Below are 20,193 nucleotides of genomic sequence, written 5' to 3' on the forward strand. Positions count from 1 at the left end.
AAAAGTTGAATATCTTCTTTTCATGTATCAGGTGACTTCTTAATTTCATCCTCCCATTGGGTTATACATGGCGAGTGTTGTAAATATTTACCATAACTGTTTTTAAGCTCGTTTTGTGCGTGCTCCCCTGTTTTCTACCAGCCATCTATTGAAATGGACATTTTGCACAAAAAAGGGAAATACGTCACATCTACCTCTGCTTTCGAAAATAAGGTGGGTAAAGCTGAGCGTGTGAAGCAATCACAGATGAGATTGATTTCACCCAACCTTATGATATAGTTTCTCTTACAGCAGCAGAATTTTTATATTTTTTTTGACTAAATTGTGTTTATTGTAATTCTTGTTTATATTCTTGCTTACTTCACCTCTCCTTTCTGTTTATAGGCGCCAAGCGCCCCCTGGGGGAAATTATCCTCTTTTTTCCTGTTGTATTCAGTCAATAACAACATTAGCCATTCTACTTATAAAATAAATTTCATGTAATCTTCATTCATGAAATCTTACCGTGGTGTAATGGAATAAAAAATTACATTAATATTATACAGATTTTTTTTAATCAAGCAAGTTTATGCTTAAAACAGGTAAAGAGATCTGCAAGTGGGGTTTGTTGGATATTAGTTAAGAAACGTTGCTAATACTTTACAATATGATTGTATCTGTTAACATTAGTAAATGTATTCACCAACATAAACTAAGAATGAGCTAAATTATCATCATTTATACATTTTTACTTTGTTAATGTTAGTTAATACAATTGTTCATGTTAGTTCATGTGCAATAAAACTAACAAATACAACATTTGAATATAAAAATGTTTAAATTAACATGAACTAACACTTTTACAGCATTTATAAATATTAATTAATGTTAATTAATATTCGTCTCAAGCAACTGGCCTCTTTCCTGTGTTTCATCTGTGCATCCAATGATATTTGGAAATATATTTTTCCTTTACAGTAAACAATGAAAGTATATATAAAATATTCAAAGTAAACACTTAAAACTTTTGGAGTTGACTGTTGACTCCCATTTAAGATGATAACATGATGGCATTTTAATATAACATTATTAAATTGTGTTATACATCTGAGAAGGCACAAAGAGTGAGTAAATTATGAGATATTTTTTATTTTCCAATAAGTTATTTCTTTAATGAGACATCTTACATACAACATCATTAGTAGTTCCAGTAGAAGTCATAGTGCAAGTATAGATTTGCATTATGCTTTTTACATTTTTATATTTTACTCTTTAATTTCATCATGTGTCATGATGTCTGCACATTAAGCTTTTAAGTAAAAAAGTATGTGAAAAATGCATAAAACAAGCAAAAAAATCTTGAACCTTTTTATTAAACACTTCAAGAAAAATATGTTTGCTCCATTTGCTTGTTTTGAGCACAAATTCACTTAAATAGATATTTTTTCTAAAAACTAGACTTATTTTCTTAGGTAATAACTTAATTTTGATTATCAAGAAAATGCATCTTGATGTAAGAATTTTTTGATATTTGTACTAAAAACAATAAAAAATAATAAGTTAGAAAGTATTTTATTTGTGTTTCCTTTTGATTACAGTTGTAAAGCAAATGTGTTCATAAAACACAGCAATTTCAGAGAAAAGAACAAGAAACCCTAGCTTTAATTCAGCACAAGGGACCTAACAAACTACTGTCGTGATTTTTGACCAAAGTTTGCAATAGTTATGAGCAAATATAGACATTTTTTCATTTCTCTGGACCGGAACATGGCACTGTGATAAAACTGTATGCATGTCCCACAGTTCATGACTGTGATTATGAAGCATCATGCTGAATGAAACCATTTTTTTTTTTACACAAATTCAATAATTTTTTGTCCTGAGTGGCTCTGAATGCCATTTATAAAATATAATTGAAAACTAAATAAATTCAAAATGACAGAAATTATGTTCATGAAAATGACATTGTGTTAAACGTTATGAGAATAAAGTCCAAATTTGTTTTCTTAACATTTCAGACTGTCCTCTACTGTATCTGTGTGCCAAATTTGATAACTTTTCCATGTACAGTTCTGTGGGCAGCCATAAATTTTAAGAGCAGTAAAACACACTAAAGGATTTAATTAATGCGATGCATCTAGTCTGGATGTATTATTAATATAGATTTTTTTGTATTGCAGATTTATATTTATATATTATACACCATTTCTGGAATTAATATATTTAAGGAATTCTTCTTCTAGTCTACCTGTGTGTCCCATTAAAACTAAAAAATAAAACCCCATGAATGTGAATGACGGATTCTGCTTTCTTCTGTGCCGTCGCGCCCCCTTGTGGAACACAATTTTATAAGCCAGGAAATAAGAGCTAAAATAATTGAAAACATTTACAACCTAAAAGGTAATAAATGTAATGATTAAAGTTTTCAAAATATTAATAAATTAGTATATTAAACGATTATTTAACATAATTAATATTTTGTATGTGATTCTTAAATCCAAGGTCTCGCGTGATTTACCTCAGTGTTGAGAGGCCGCGGGATTTGCACGTCCGCCATCTCTGTGTGGAGCTCGAGTTGTTGTGCGCAAGGCTGCTTGTCAACAAACCCGAAGAGTGAGACTCGCTACGCTGAAGTGGAGGCTCAGGTGTGCCTCAGTGTTCCCCGTCTTTTCCCAGAGAAGACTTTCATGTGAAAGGAGGCTACGGCGGGGAATAAGCCAGACATGTCAAATCTAAGTAAAGGCGGCACTAAGAAAGACACCAAGATGAGGATACGAGCCTTTCCTGTGAGTATGAGCGGCGGATAGACGCTCAGAGCCGGCGAGTTCGTCACTCGAGCACCGGGGATTTAAAGTGACAGGCCTGCGTAGACAAATCTTTTTGCGTGTTCTCTCTGTGCTCGTAAAACTGAAGCATAATCAAATAACCATCATGTTTCATCATAGTTTAAGTTTAATCGTGGTGTAGTGACAAGCGTAGTTGCTTGTGTTTTGGGGTCAAGTTTATAATAAGTCAGGTCAACGAGCTTGTTAGACGCCTAACCCGTTTATAGAATAAAGTAATAACATAAAATGCGTAGTTTTGCTATCGCACAGTGCATAGTTTCCTCTTAATAAAGTAGCATGTATTATCAACAATAATTGCTAATATTTGCTTTCAGTCAAACGGCCTGAAACAAAACGAAATTGTTAACACGGAGACCTTTATTGTGGATTCTAGTAATAACGCCTGTGGGAGTTTAATTGTCTGTCATGACTTTACGTTTGCTGTATGCATGTTTTACGTCACACATGGCAGGAGCGTGTTTGTGTGTGACGTCACGCGTGTTTTGTGTAAAACTGACGTCCATGAAGCACGTAGAACCCGAAAGTAACAGCAGTTTTATTAAAAATGTCTGTTGGTTTCTGTTTATTCCCTCTATAATTTTTTGATATTTCACAATCGTTCATTGATTATGTACGGTGACAACTCGACCAGTGAATATAAAAATAAAACGACTGGAGAAGATATAAATGTAAGAGAGCGGCAAGGCTGAAGAGAGACATTGAGTGCATGCACAGTCTTACGTTGATTATCCTCAATAAACTGATAGCATGTGGGGTCATGTAAATGCGTAAAACTGTTTTCTGTTATCAGGAAGGCCCATCAACAGCGTGACCAAAAACCGATCGACACAATTAGTTTTTTGGTCATTACCACGATTTATTCTTACATGTAAACACCTTAACCGGCTTTCTCGCAGTTTTGTTCATGTGCGCATGTCTCCGCGTGTGAAAGATAAACGTCACAAACGGAAGTAAGCGTAAAGCAATGCGTAAAAGTCCGCTCTCGACTCGTGCAGTTGGCAAAGAAACTGCGAGAATATAAGTTCCTGTTACATTTACAGGTTCTGCAGACACGAGAAGAGATACAACAGTATAGGTTTAAACTGATTTCCCGCCGGCTTTTTAAATGACTAGACGTACTATAGGCGGTGACGTCACTACCTGCAGGAAGCCTGACTTCAAATCCCATGTTTAAAAAAAAATCCCATGTTAACGATGTTATTTGCATAGACGGCTTATTTATTTGCATGTGAACAGGTTTTTATGAAAAGCTGATTTTTTTAAATAGATATCCTCATGTTAACGCACTCAGTTTAAACGCACGTGATGGTCCCTTGTAATTCTCAACAATTTGTGGTTTATGTACTGTTTGCAAAGGCTTCTGTGTGGCAGCTTTTGACTTATTACATTCTTTGTGGTACTCACTTTAATATACCACCATGTATAAATATCATTGCATGAGATAACATGTGCATCTACAGATATTTTTGAGCCATTTCCGCAATGGTTTCTTTAATCAAGTTTTCACATGTCCTAGGAGTGTAACAACAGAAGTAGTTTAACATTTGACAGTCACAAAGCTTCACAGTACATATAAGCAATAGTTTTGCTTTATTATAAGCTTTTATACATTTTTGTGACATGTGTTTGAAAATGTGCTGTCATTATAAAAAAAAACGCAACCGTAAATTCATGTTGTGATATGTAACCCAGTCTTTGAAAACTGTCAAAAAAACGTTATTTACTGTTATCTTCCTAAAATAATCTTACATAAAGAGCATTCTGTGAAAATACAACCTTATTATTATTGACCATAATGCGATTGTAATGGGATTTTGGCAATATTTTGATTATACTTTACCTCATGTAAACACAATACTAAAAATAATGCAATTAAGTAGGGCTGTCAAAACATTAATCGCATACCAAAAAGTTAGTGTTTGCATAATATATATGTGTGTGTATTTTGTGTAATTATTATTTATATATAAATACACACATACATGTATAAATTTAAGAAAAAATTTATTTATGTATATATATTTTATGTATACATAATATACAATGTCTATTAAATAACTATAAACGTGTGTTGATATCTACAAAAATATTTACACAGTGCACACACATATATAAAAAAACTTTTATTTCGTATGTGAATAATCACTATTAATCTTTTGACAGCCCTTAGATTAAGCTTATTATTGCAGCAAGTGTAATCTTATTGGCATATGAATTGTGCGTGTGTTTTTGTCACGCACTTTAAGCATGAATACGTTTTAAACTTGACATTATGAACTCTGTCAACACGACCTGCTGTCAGCAGTCTGCCTTCGTCCAGAAACAGCTCAAATAACGCCATAGCAGAGTATGACTAATATTATGTTTTACAATATATATCTGTCAAAATACGTCCATATGAACGTGCTTGTCATTAAGGTAAATTAATTAAAAGTGCACAGTATGTAAAGTGAGTTCATCATTTGTGCTCTGCTTTGGGTTATGTTTGAATAAGAAGCACAATCATTAATAAATAATCCGGAAAACTGATTGTAAACAGGAGTGAAAAGATTAGCTCCAGTCATGTAAACATTACTGACATTAAGGTCTTACTCTGCATTATTGGTGTACATGTAAACATAGTCAGTGACTGAATAAGTTCATGACAGAGATGGAAATCGAACTTTGACGCTTCATCATTAGAGTATGAGACTTTAGTCTGGATTTCGCAGACAGGTTCACATACATATATTTAGTGACCTGTAAGCTGAGTGTTTTCCTGATTCGCACGGAAGTAGTGCTGCTGAATAACAATGATGGAAATAATATGGTGTTTTTTTGATAATTTCTCACCCTTATCTTTCTTTCAGATGACCATGGATGAGAAATATGTCAACAACATCTGGGACCTCCTGAAAAATGCCATCCAGGAGATCCAGAGGAAGAACAACAGTGGGTTGAGCTTTGAGGAGCTCTACAGGAATGCCTACACCATGGTACTGCACAAACATGGAGAGAAGCTCTACACAGGCCTGAGGGAGGTGGTTACTGAACATCTCATTAATAAAGTAAGAACATTTTTTGAGTGAAGATGAATAAGCGTTTGAAAAATGTGTTTAGGCATGTGCTGGTATTAAGTTTTCATGTTGATGAAGCTTTTATTATCACATTGTTAAATTGCATCACAAAAACAAGTTGCTAAAGTTGCCCACTCGTACTCACTTTTGCAGTATACACATACACATGTAATTTTACAATCATGGCTTGATATTTAAATGAACATTATTTACTGACACATCACTTATTTTATAAATAATTACAGGTCAGTGTCAGCAAAACAATGGCACAAGCAAAAGCAGGATAATCAAGGTCATTTGATTAGTGTGCTGCATTGTGTTTATGTAATTTGTTTTTTTTATAAATTCAGTTCGTCATAAGCAGCTGCGCCTCCCTCTCTCGCATCTGTCCGAACACAAAGTAGTAATCCTTATGTATTTGTTAAGTTTTATGCATTTCAACCAACAAGATGGGCAATATCGTGTTCATAATCGCGGACGAATCGCCTGCATTTATAAACGTGATATTGCCTAGCTTGTCGGTGAACTACGGCTCTTTGTAGTAAATGCCGCTCCATTTGAAAGTAGGTGATGGTGGTTTACTGCTTATCACAGAGCTGGCTTTACTGACAAGATGCGCAAGATAATTACAGGATTTCCAGCAGAAAATTTGTTAGTTAAGGTGGTAGGGTTGGGCGAGTGGGCGGGGCAGAGGGCGTGGCAATCAAGAATTCTCCGAGATGCACGTGACAGCCTTTTGTGCACCGATTTTTTTTTTTTTTTTTTGGGACGACCTAGTTAAGGCGGTAGGGTTTCCAAGCTTAGGCGGGCCACCTGAACTGAAATGTGCTGCGGGAAACCCTGAATTGCATGCCATTAATCGTGCAGTCATAACTACCGCACATTTTTACTATTGTGATGTAACACATTACCGAACTCCGGCACATGTCTAGGTGCGATGTTTACTGTACTGTAGGTGTTAATTCATCCTCTTTGCTGGCTTGATATGAAGCAGCAGAAAGTCTTTGCAGGGTTTACTGATTTTGTCATCCCTTTAAAGGTACGAGAGGATGTACTGAACTCTCTGAATAACAACTTTTTGCAAACACTGAATCAAGCCTGGAATGACCATCAGACTGCTATGGTGATGATCAGAGACATCTTGATGTACATGGTGGGTCCTTATTGTTGTTTTGATTTTGTCCTGTGATTGATGGTTGTGTGTCAGCTTTTACTCATTTTTGACCCCTCTTTTCTTAGGATCGGGTGTATGTACAGCAAAATAATGTAGAGAACGTCTATAATCTCGGTCTCATCATCTTTAGAGACCAGGTGGTTCGATATGGTTGCATCCGAGACCATCTTAGACAGACCTTACTTGACATGATTGCCCGTGAGAGGAAAGGCGAGGTGGTGGACAGGTGGGTGTCTATTTTTTTTTAAGCTTTGGAACATACACAGATTGCTGTATCAAGTACCATTGGCATCAAACTTTATGGGTTTTATCCTATGTATGTTCACACAAACTGCACATTTTATGTGTATAAGCTGTACACAATGTTCACTTGAACATGCAGCTTTTCTTCCTAAAGCCATCAAAGTTTTTCCCACTCCCTGGCATGCAAGAAAGTTCAGAGCGCCTGGCATCAGGTTTAAGAAGGTTGGGTCGTGACAGTGTTGCCAGCTGCCCTTAGAGTAGATCAGCTTCTGTTTTTTGTCCACCAATCCAGTAGCTTGTCATAAATTAGTAAAAAACCAAGTCAATAAATAAGTAAACTATTGCCTTGCCCCCCAAAGCTGTCGTGTAACATGTAATTTTTGTCAATAATTGGTCAAGACGTCATTGTCAAACACACATTGACACTTAAAGATCTTCATGACGACACCGTAAAATAAAATGGATTTCATAGGGCCATAAACAGGACAGTGTGGATAAGTTATAAGGTGTATGCAGGGTTGACTGGCATGTCGTCTTCATCTTAAAGTAGGATTTGGGGAACAGGCAGTGTGGATCCCTAAATATCAGATGTGTCTTCTGGGAAAGAGAAGAGAGAATAAGTTGTAGAGATGATGCTTGTTTTTCTGTGGCATCAATATTTCATTTTTTTCTTTTTAATACATTTTCAAAAAGACATTTCTAAAATACTGTTTTCGCTTTGTATTGGGGTTCTGTGTTTAGAATAATAAAAGTGTAGGGGGTCTGTATACTTTCTAAATACTGTAGTTTACTATTTCTTGCACAAGATCTCTTTGTCAGGTAAATTAATTTGTGCATTTCTCAAACACAGTCAATTCTGATGTGTGTTAACAAGCAGATATAATGATGGATCAGACCAACAGCACACAGGGGACAAAATGATAGTGAAATAACATGAGTTTATGGAATAAGCTAAGATTTGGCAGGTTTTTTTTATACCAAGCAGACAGTGGAAATGTACTGCTTTTAAAACGCAATGCCCTTAGAAAACCTTGAAATTGAGACATTCCCTTATCTGTTCTTTTGAAGACAATACAGCACCCAACATAAAATAATCAGTATTTAAACAATAATGTAGAATGAGAAAAACATTTAATTTTAAATGCATGAATTAGAATAAAAACAAGATGTGAAATACAACACAGATATATGCTTTTACTCTTGAGTTAGTATTTCAGTCATCTCAGATAATACACTGACAGGTGTCAGTGTTAAACGTGTTAGAGGACCTAGGTGAATTGATGCATAAAGTCTTACGTATATATAAGGCACACATATATTTTGAAATATAAAATGTAAACGAAGATCAGATATTTGTTTCTTAACAAATGTGTGTGTTCATACGCTCCGATTTCTTTTTTCGCCGGTGGGTGCTCTTCACAGCGTCAAGCAATGCTTAGTTTCCTTAGCAACAGCAGACGCTCTGGAGCGCCCAAGCACTTAATAAAAGAAAGATGAAAGTAGTGGTGCTCCTGCTTTCTTACAAATATCTTCACATTTGTTTAACAGAACAAAGATATTTGTAACAAATTGAGGGTGAGTCAATAATGACTGGGGTAATGAAATAATTTGGGGTGAAGTATTTCTTTAACTGTACGTGATAGTTCATAATACGGAAATTCAGTAATCATCAAGTAGTAGTAAGCTTAACTGAATAATTATTGTTTATAATTTAACTGATCATGTTCCTCAGTAAGGATTGTTAAATCTTTTTATCCTTGATCCAGAGGAGCAATCCGTAACGCTTGCCAGATGCTGATGATTTTGGGCTTGGAGGGACGTTCAGTTTACGAAGAGGACTTTGAAGCCCCATTCTTAGAAATGTCTGCAGAGTTTTTCCAGGTTTGTAAAGCTGAATTACTTAAAATAAAAACTTCTCCATTTAATTCAACTTTATTAATTTGTTGTCATGCGTTTCATTATCAGATGGAGAGTCAGAAGTTTTTGGCTGAGAACAGTGCGAGTGTATACATAAAGAAAGTGGAGGCTCGAATAAACGAGGAGATTGAACGTGTGATACATTGCCTGGATAAATCCACGGAGGAGCCGATTGTAAAGGTGGTGGAGAGAGAGCTCATCTCCAAACACATGAAGACCATTGTAGAGATGGAGAACTCCGGCCTGGTGCACATGCTCAAGAATGGAAAGACAGAAGGTGCGCTATTTAGATTTAATGTGAAGTTGTAAGTGTTAATCATCTGTGGTATAGAATTTTCTGGGTAGTACCAAATGAAAGGTTGTTTTAAACCTTTTGTCGTGTAATCTGCTATATTGTAATGAGCTAGTGTTTCCTTTAGTGTTTTTAGTTTTTGGGGTGTTTATAAGCCATTAACATGTTTAAAAAGAGCCATGTATCTAATAAGGAACCTTATTAGGTCAGTTGCATTTTAGCTAGGTACCTTTTTGAGGACCTTGCCCAACACTAGTTTCTTGTTTTGCAAAACTATTCACAAGACTTCAAAGGTAAGATATAATGGGTCTCATTCCTTAAGCATGCGTACGCATGTATTTGTTTGTGAAATATGCGTTTTCGGAGTTTTAACTAACAAATCGTGAATCAACAAAAACTTTTACACTAAAATTTCCTCTAAATGTTTGCAAAAACGTAAGAACAACTTAGACCACGAGTCTGCAAGAATCACGCACATGGAAAAAGAGCCCTGTAATATATTATCTGTGTTATATATTTTATATATTTTTCCTTATTGCGTATATGTGTGGCCTAAGTTGTTCTTACATTTTTGCATACATTTAAAATAAATTTTTGTATGAACGTTTTCATGATTTGTTCGTTAAAACGTCTGTACGCACATTTTACAAAAACTTAGTGAATGAGACCCATTGACCTGTACATTAGATATGTACCAATCGACCGGCCAGAGACCGGAATTGGACGATTTTACGCATGATCAGCTGGACGTGATCCGTTTTACATAAAGACACACCCTTTAACACACCCATGCCTATATTGATTCCCGCCCTGCCTTCGCAAATGACACATTGATATTATTCTACCAGTTCACTCGCTCGTGTGCTGGGATCTGCTCAGGGGTGCCTCAAACAACGATATAATTCGCTGCTGAACGACCATAGTACGATGCATAGTTGGAAAAAACTAACTAGCTTGTCACTACTGTTTCCCGAAAACATAGTAATGTTTGTTGTTTAAACCATGTTGGTTCAACAATATAGTTGATGATGTCACGTGGGGGTTGAGTACCAATTAATTTGTTCAGATGGATTTAATGTCAGATTATTGCTGTAAATAACATACATTGCATTTAAAGACTCCTTTTGTTGTCGTGTTTTACTTTTCTGTTCTGTTCTACATGACTCATCACAGGGAATCCACAGGGTCTTAAAAGTCATAGCTCTGTGCTAAAATCGACAAAAATTGGTATTGGCAGGACACACCTATAGAAAAATCGGAATCGGTCAAGAAAATTGCAATCGGTGCATCTCTAATGTACACAATTGGACAGTGCAGTGTTTTTTCATGGAGAACTTTTTTCATGGAAGCTCCACATCTGCATATTTTTAATGACATGTGGACCTACAGTTCCTTTCTATATTATGACTGTGTGGGGAAAATGATTATTATTGTATTTATTGAAATGCTAGTCGTTTTAATCTGCGTTTGTAGCCAGTTGTTGCCAAAACCTTAACGTCATCTCTCCTTCTCAGTCTCTCATAATTTCATATCTGTTGACATTTTAAATGCATATTGAAACTTTATGGTAATTTGACATTAATGCAGTTTTTTTTGTGTGTGTGTGTGTGTGCACAGATCTGGCCTGCATGTACAAGTTGTTCAGCAGGGTGCCAAATGGCTTGAAGACGATGTGTGAGTGTATGAGCTCTTATCTGCGAGAGCAGGGAAAAGCTTTGGTGTCTGAGGAAGGAGAGGGGAAGAATCCAGTCGATTACATTCAGGTACCACACCTCGTATACCACCTTAAAGAGATCACATCACATGGGGAAAGACACTTTACATTAAAACCTTGTTTTTCATCCCTCTTTATATGCTTTTCCCTGTTTTTAGGGTCTTTTAGATCTGAAGTCACGGTTTGATCGTTTCCTTCAAGAGTCCTTTAATAACGACCGCTTGTTTAAGCAGACTATCGCAGGGGACTTTGAGTATTTCCTGAACCTCAACTCCCGTTCACCTGAGTATCTCTCACTGTTTATAGACGACAAGCTAAAGAAAGGAGTTAAAGGGGTGAGTTGCTTTCTGCTAACTGCTTACCAAATCTTAATTCGTTTAACTAACCAGAAGTCACCTTGGGTGCTACACAGATTGAGCACTGATTTTCAAATCTATGCCATAGAATGTAAAAAAATATGGACATAGATTACTTGTGGGATTTAAATTCATTTCATTTGAATTTCCGCTCCATTTGAATATTTCTGCAATTGCCCCGCCCAGTTCGCATCGTCCGCAATATCATGTCTATTTGTGTCTTTGCATGGATTTTGAATGTAATCTGCTCGCGCAAATAATTAATTTAGGCTTCTGGTGTGTACGCAGCATAAAAATTATCAGAATAACAGCGTTCCCACGGGTCCTTGAAAGTTTTTGAATCTGGGGGAAATATTCAAGGCCCTGGGAAGTTTTTGAAAATATACATACAGAGATGCAGGTCACTGAAGGTGCTTGAATCTATTTTATGCAAGTTTTCTGGAAAAAAGGTCCGTATAATTCCCTGTGTAGTGTAGGATAATATAAAATTCTGTTCACTTAAAATGCTTATATCTTCTGTATGCGAATGTTGATTTATACCAAAATGCTTTTTGCATAGTTGTGTTTTACACATGAAAACGTCTCGGGTTACGTGTGTAACTGTTGTTTCCTGAGAAGGGAACGAGACGCTGCGTCTCCCTTGCCATACTTCCTGCGTCCCTGTAACTCCATCTTTGTCAATATTTCAGATAGCGATATACTTCTTGGCTTCCGAGTCACCCTGTTTTTGTCGTTAAGCCTCACCATTTGCTAAATTTGATATACACATTCAGACGCACTTACCCCTGGAGGCGTCCCCAAAGTGTCACCGCAGTGACGCAGCACGAGTTCCCTCGAAAGGGAATTGTAACAATGTATCTTTAAAGGTAACACAATGCAACTTTGCGATCACTTGAAATGTGTCCCTACATTTAGTCCTTGAATTTGAGGGTATTGGACCTGGAAAGTCCTTGAAAAGTCCTTGAATTTGAAGTTATCTAAGGTGTGGGAACCCTGGAATAATCGCAGTAACAAAGCCAAAAAAAAGTTGTAATGTTAAATATTGTTTATCATTCAATTCATTCATAACTTGTTTTTTATTTATAAAGTTGACAGAGCAGGAGGTGGAGTCCATCTTGGATAAGGCCATGGTACTGTTCAGGTTTATGCAGGAGAAGGACGTGTTTGAGCGCTACTACAAACAGCACTTGGCCAGAAGACTTCTAACCAACAAGAGCGTCTCTGATGACTCTGAGAAAAATATGATCTCAAAGCTAAAGGCAAGAACATCTTCTGTATATCGGTGGGAAAGTGTGCTTATAATGCAAATGTTTTTTTTGATTAAATGTTGTTGTGTTTCTCATCCCACAGACCGAGTGTGGCTGTCAGTTCACATCTAAACTGGAAGGAATGTTCAGGGACATGAGCATATCTAACACAACCATGGATGAGTTTCGCCAGCATCTTACAACAACAGGGGTAAAATAAACCGAGAGGAACTACAAATTTTCTGGTTTAAGACTCTTTGGTGCTTGAATTGGGCTCATTGTTTTTGATTCTTGTTCATTAGGTTTCTTTAGGTGGTGTTGATCTCATAGTGCGGGTCCTAACAACAGGATACTGGCCCACCCAGTCAGCAACTCCCAAATGTAACATCCCTCCTTCACCAAGACATGCGTTTGAGGTCTTTCGAAGGTGTTTATTCTATTTTGTCTTCTTGTTTGTCTTGAGGTTTTGTATAGTTGTTTGTGTTGACAGCCTGTGACCCGTCTATAATTGCAGGTTTTATTTGGCCAAGCACAGCGGCAGGCAGCTCACGTTGCAGCATCACATGGGCTCTGCAGACCTCAATGCCACATTTTATGGGCCAATCAAAAAGGTTTCTACACTAGTTATGATAGATCAAATGGGGACCAGTCCTCTTTAGTTGTATCATCATCATCCTGGGTTCTTCTTCCTACAGGAGGATGGGTCAGATATGGTGGGTGGAGCTATGGTTACAGGCTCTAATGCTAGAAAACACATCCTGCAGGTTTCCACATTCCAGATGACGATACTCATGCTCTTCAACAACAGAGAGAAATCCACATTTGAGGTATAGTGCTGTGGTTCATTACTTGTATAGTCGCTGGCATTACTGGTTTTCATAGGCTTTGACTTGGTTCCTAAACAAAACTGGCTATATTTTCCCCATGCAAAATGATATGATATGCTGCAATGTGCCTTTTCATGTTGCTAGATTACTCTGCAAATGTTTTATGAGTTTAATGAAATCTGTAGTTTATGACCATTGAGAATAGAAAACCATTGAGCTCATGATATCGATAATTATCATGATAAATAACAAATCTTTACTCCTGTCAAATTTAAAGGCAGATTTTTGCTCCTGAATGAAAATTGTAAAAACCAGACAGTTAATAATGGTTTTAAACTACTTTTTATTCAGAACATGACAAATACAAATACTAAAATCTTGTTTTAAAGCATCTGTATTAAATGTAAATCTATTTGTTATGAAATCAACACATTTCTGACACAAAAGCAGCAGACTACTGTCACTTTAAGACCCAAGACAGACTGCATTAAGTTTCAATATACTGAGTAACAGCTGTTTATGTTCACTTAAACAAGAAAGAAAACTTAGTTCAGTGATCACGCGTGTGTTATACATATACGAGCTATACACGCTGATAAATGGATGTCAAGAGTGTCACGTTGCTGTGGGAGCGCACATACCCAAACACTATATTCACTGCAGTGGTGGATCTGCTGCTTTTCCTCAGTTTCCTGAATTTGTGAATGTCCTGTAAATATACTTTTAAAGCTGTGCGGACGAGTGCGTGCGCAAGGTGCACCTTGAATGAAAGTACAGTATACTGCACCTATTGTGTCTGTTGTGTTTGATGAACCCTGTTTGCGCGTCCAACAGTACACACAAGAAAATGTTTCCGCGCATTTGGATTCCGTGATTCTGTCCGCGTTATCCGCATTGCGAAAATCATAGGTCTCTACTAATAAATGAATAACTTGCCTAATCTTCCACTCCTTTAAGTCTGACTGTCACTGTGATTGTAAACCAAGAGCGCGTGCCGCATCCGGAAGTGCTCGCGCAACATTACGCACAGTGCTTAAACATTATCGATCACTTATCGAACTGTTATTATCGTTCTATCGAAAAAGTTTATATCGGTAAAATTATCGTTATCAAATTATCGCCCAGCACTACTTACCAGAGTAGAGGTGAAGCAGCTCTTTACGCCTTCTAATGTCTCATAATCGGTCCTCATTTATGTCCAAGAGACTCAATAATAATCTTTTATATTTTAATCCTTTAATTTTTATATTTTAAAATGTTTGTGTGATGTCCATGTGTGTAATAAGCAAACGCACATTGTCGTCCCGTTTATAGACGCATATTACATATGCGCTCTTTAAATAACAATAACAGTATTGCGTAGTGATGCACCGATGTATCGGCCGCTGATATTTATCGGCCGATTTTTGATGAATTTGAAACCATCGGCATATCGGCAATAGCACAAGAAAAACAATCGGTATCGGCCTATTAATTAACTGCATAAAGAAATCCATTATATTTTAAAAAAGAGTTAATGTTGTTAATAAAATAAATGCTGAACAGCAAAAACCACCTTTGAAGGTTGTCATGCTGTCTTATTATATTTGTTTTAGCTTAATTTGTGTCTCTCTTATTATGTTGGTCAGTTGAATGTTAAGTAGATCAAATCCATGTTCAGTAAAAATAATTTGATGCAGAAATAAACTAGCAAATAGACCAACTGTATTGGATACAAGTGTTTAATATCGGTATCGGCCAGAAGTTGTCTGTTTAAATCGGTATCGGTATCGGCCCAAAAAAATCCTATCGGTGCATCCCTAGTATTGCGTCATTGATTTTAGACTTTAGACCAGGTTTTAGTTGGTCAATGGCATAGTCAGGAGTAAAGCACAAACAATGCCCATGAACACACCACGTTTTTAGACCAGCACGCCCAAATGGGTGCAAATGCATTTGCTATTTAAACAACGTGACGCTGGAACTAAAAATGATGACTGTGCCGGCTGAAACTAGCAAAAACACTTTCGTTGCGCATTGCGCCGGGTGTATCATAGGGCCCTAAAGGTTTGTAATTGAAAACAATGGAGTACCCTCCGTGTTCCTTTGCGCTAACAAGTGATGCTGAGTGATCCTGACCAAGCTTCTGTATATGACAAGTTGGAAGTGAGAACGTGTTGGTAATATAAATGATGTTTATTTTTTATTTTTTTATCACCCTGACCTGAATGTACTACTTTACAAAATCTTGGTATTTTGACACATTCTTCTCTTTATTCCTTTACGACAGGAGATTCAGCAGGAGACGGATATCCCAGAGAGAGAGCTTGTGCGGGCACTACAGTCTTTAGCCTGTGGAAAGCCAACGCAGCGCGTCCTCACTAAAGAGCCGAAATCTAAAGAGATCGAAAATGGCCACGTATTCACTGTAAATGACCAGTTCACTTCCAGACTGCACAGAGTCAAGATTCAAACAGGTAACAGCTTTTTATCTAAACCTAGTCGAACCTAACCATCCGCTTGGCTGTAAAATCAAACTCCTCACTCGTCTCTTTGTCGTCTTCTGCAGTTGCGGCCAAACAGGGAGAATCGGACCCTGAGAGGAAAGAGACACGACAGAAAGTGGATGATGACAGGAAACATGAGATCGAGGCAGCCATTGTTCGCATCATGAAGTCCAGAAAAAAGATGCAGCACAATGTTTTAGTAGCAGAGGTACAGAGACGAGGATTTTTATGATACGAATATGATCAAATATGTGTGCGGACATTCAGTTTATGATCTTTTTTTTTATTTCAGGTCACTCAGCAGCTAAGGGCTCGTTTTCTCCCAAGTCCTGTTGTTATTAAAAAGCGTATTGAAGGACTTATCGAGAGAGAATATTTGGCAAGAACACCAGAAGATCGCAAAGTGTACACATATGTAGCATGAACAAAGAGCGAAATGAAATCGGGCATGAAAGAGCGTGTGAGTTTTCGGACTTTGCCACAAATCCGACCTGGACGTTATTTTATTTCTTTTGTTTTTTTTATTTGTACTGGGAAAAAATGTTGAATTCTAACGGATTTATTGTGAATTGTTCACACAAGGCCTTTCACTGTATCAGGTTGAACTCTAGGCTTTCACAGAAAGTCTCAGTCTCTATAAGAGAATTAAGGTATTGTGTGCTTGCCTTCCCACCAAGAATCCCAAAACTGTGAATTAAAGAACAGGGGGGATGATTAGCCAACATGTGATGGATGCTTAAGGCTATTTATATCATTATGAGTTACCTTCCTAAACTTGTTTTTATGTCCATGTAAATGTGTTGGTGTCTGTGGCACCTTGTTGCTTGTACAGGTTGTCTGACACTTTCGGCCACTGCGTTTGATTCAGAGCATGCTTTTACTCAACAAAGAGTAACACACAGTTTATAAAGAAGATGAGTTGAAAGCGTTTTTTTTTTTTTTAGTTTTTCTTTAACATGTCTGACCTGGCCAATTGTAGAGGTTGACTTGAAGCTTTTTTAAAGCCCCTCAAATGTAGTTTAAACAGGAATTGGGAGGGGGGTTCAGCATTATAAAAAATGGAAGCATAATATTTCAATGTGTATAAATTGTAAAATACTTATTGTACTCGATGCTGGAGTGAACTGTACAGGGCCTTGTTTTCAACATTAAATGTAGAAAAGACAAAAATAATAAAAGGATTGGCCGTTTTGGGTCAGACTGCCTGTTTCGCTCCGATATCCACACATGGGTCGTTTTAGGCACGGACAACGGTGTCTATTGGTGTGACAAGCTACGTTTCAACTGAAACTATTTTAAACAACATGTTTCTAATTCAGGTACATATTATTTGTGCAGTTTAGAACCTAATATTAAATGCATACAAGTATTAAATTAATTAAATTATTACTATTTAAAGGTACTGTGTGTAGATTTTAGCACCATCTAGCGGTAGAATTGCAACCAACGGCTCAGTCCACAGCTCACCCCTCCACAGGACAAACATGTCATCGTCTGAGACAACATGGTGACGAAACTGTTTATCCATTTAGGGCTACTTTAAAAACATGGCGGTGCAAAATGGCAAGGGAACCACTGTGTATGTAGATAAAAACAGCTCAGTCCTAGTTAATAAAAACAATACAGTTAATTATGCAATGTCTTTATACACCACTGATAATATAGTTATTTATCATTTTTATTACATTTTTGTCAAGAAATCCTCCTTAAAGTTACACAATGCGCCTTTAATATCAGTTCTTAACTGCATTAATAACATTTCCTTTTGATAACATTAGCTAACATGATCCAACAATCAACAATACTTACTGTAAGCATTTATAATTTTAGTATGTTCATTTTAACATTTACTAATAAATATTTAAAATGAAAAATTGTATCTAAACCTCGAAGGCACTGTCACTTTTAGTCGTCAATCTGGAGTGTGGAATAACTAACAAGAACTATTCAGAGGATCTCAGATTCCTGTTTAAGTTATAATGTTGCATCAATGCGCTATAATACTATTACAAAATATTTAATTTATAATTCAGTTTAACTGGGAGCCAATGTTGAGAAAGTACAATTGGTGTTACATTTGATGACCAAGTTTAAATTTGGTGGCAGCGTTTTGAACTTTGTAAGCGTTTAGAGGAAGAATTATGACAAGTTAAAATAAATGATTACTGTGCAGTATTCAAGGCATGAGGAAATTAAAGCATTTATAATCATCTCTACTGTATACACAATTGGCCTCAATTTTGCAATATTTCTCAAATATTAAAACATGATGAAAGAATTAACATGCTGATAAAGACTCGAGGCCTGTCCAAATACACACCTAATTTACAAAGGGTATGTTTAACAAAAATAGATAATGGGCCAAGACTTTCCATCACCTTTGGGAGAACACCAGTGGGAGCAGAAATGCAATTTGAACTTTTTGCAATTTAAGAGAACATACAATTTAGTAATTTTATGTGGTTTACAAGAAATACACTGCAAAAAAATCACTTTCTTAGTGTTTTTGTCTTGTTTTCAGTTTAAATATCTAAAAATTCTTAAATTAAGACGCATTTTCTTGATAACCAAAGACTTAAGAAAAACGTCTAGTTTTAGACAAAAATATACAATTTAAAACAATCTGCCAATGCGGTAAGAAAATATCTAACTTTTTTTCATAAACACTTAATTCAAGAAAATTTCAAGAAAAATGTTCTTACCCCATTGGCAGACTTTTTTTGCTTGTTTTAAGCACATTTCACTTAAATATGATATTTTGATTGAAACTTGAACTTTTTTCTAGGTCATTTTGCTTGTCAGGAAAACGAAAATAAGAAAATATTTAGATATTTGTATTGAAAACAAGACAAAAAATAAGAACGTTATTTTTCAGTGTACATAGTCGAATGTCATCTGCATAACTGTGATAAGGCAGTAAATATAATGTAAAGAGCAGTGGGGCTAAAACAGAACCCTGGGGAACACCACAGGACAATGATGCTATTGATGATACATCATTTTGAACATGGACTAAAAAATACCTTCACTTCAAGGCTGTTTCAGGAATAACAACACATTGTCCCCCCAACTAAAGCAACTGTGTTGTCTAAAAGAAGAAACAATACATAGCATTTACATGAATCACCTTGGAAATCTAAGCAACGCAGTTTCAGTAAAGTGCACTCAATAAAAAACAAAAATTAAGTTGAATAATTTAATGCAATTGATTAGCGACCACCTTTTCCAGGATCTCGGCCATAAAGGGTAACCTAGAAATTATGGTAACACGTTACAATAAGGTTCATTAGTTAACATGAACTAATAATGAACTGCACTTATAAAGCATTTATTAATCATTGTTCATGTTAATTTCAACAATTACTAATACTTTGTTAAAATATTGTTAACGTTGAACTAACATAAACAAACAATAAAGCTTTATTTTTATTAACTAACATTAACAAAGATTAATAAATACCGTAACAAATGTATTGTTCATGGTTTGTTCATGTTAGTTAATACATTAACTAATGTCAACTAATGAACTTATTGTAAAGTGTTACCGAAATTATAGACATAACTTTAGGGCAAAGATGGATCAGGTTGGAACAGCTGGTTTAAAATAATTTGAAATAATGCACAATGTTCAAACAATAACAAATGCATTTGTATTAACTACCATACCATATATAACTTGGATTATTTGAATTTATCAAAGTTTAAGGCTGACTCCTCCGTCAGTTCATAAAATACATCTACAGCCTTTATTAATCTTAGTTCATGTTAATGCCAGCATTTACTAATACATTTTTAAAATGTTCAAATTAGTTAGGCTAATGCACAGTGATCTATTATAAGCAACTGTATTGGCATTAACTCACATGAACAAAGAATTAAAAGATGCTAAAAAAATAACCTATATTGCTTACGATTAGTTTGTGTTAGCTAAAATATTTACTTACCTTAAATGGTTGGTTACTTACTTGGTAAAGTGTAACCAACTTTTATTATTAAAAACAAATCAAAGAAATTGCAATTCCCTTACGAAAATAAACCATGTTTTTGTGGTAAAAG

At 36.0% G+C, this 20,193-nt stretch overlaps 1 protein-coding gene across 1 annotated transcript; it reads left to right on the top strand.

The window, feature by feature from the left end:
- Positions 1–2,514: 2,514 nt before the first annotated feature.
- Positions 2,515–17,342, top strand: cul3b (cullin 3b). Its single transcript, XM_065281786.2, has 16 exons — positions 2,515–2,765; positions 5,675–5,872; positions 6,921–7,034; positions 7,121–7,281; positions 9,065–9,179; positions 9,264–9,492; positions 11,125–11,270; positions 11,380–11,556; positions 12,666–12,836; positions 12,928–13,035; positions 13,127–13,251; positions 13,339–13,435; positions 13,520–13,651; positions 15,921–16,107; positions 16,200–16,345; positions 16,430–17,342. The coding sequence occupies exons 1-16, from the start codon at positions 2,703–2,705 to the stop codon at positions 16,559–16,561; spliced, it is 2,301 nt and encodes a 766-aa protein (XP_065137858.1). The 5' UTR covers positions 2,515–2,702; the 3' UTR covers positions 16,562–17,342.
- The last annotated feature ends 2,851 nt before the right edge of the window (positions 17,343–20,193 follow it).

This window comes from Paramisgurnus dabryanus, chromosome 8 (genome assembly GCF_030506205.2).
Source record: "Paramisgurnus dabryanus chromosome 8, PD_genome_1.1, whole genome shotgun sequence".
Classification (NCBI taxonomy): Eukaryota; Metazoa; Chordata; class Actinopteri; order Cypriniformes; family Cobitidae; genus Paramisgurnus; species Paramisgurnus dabryanus.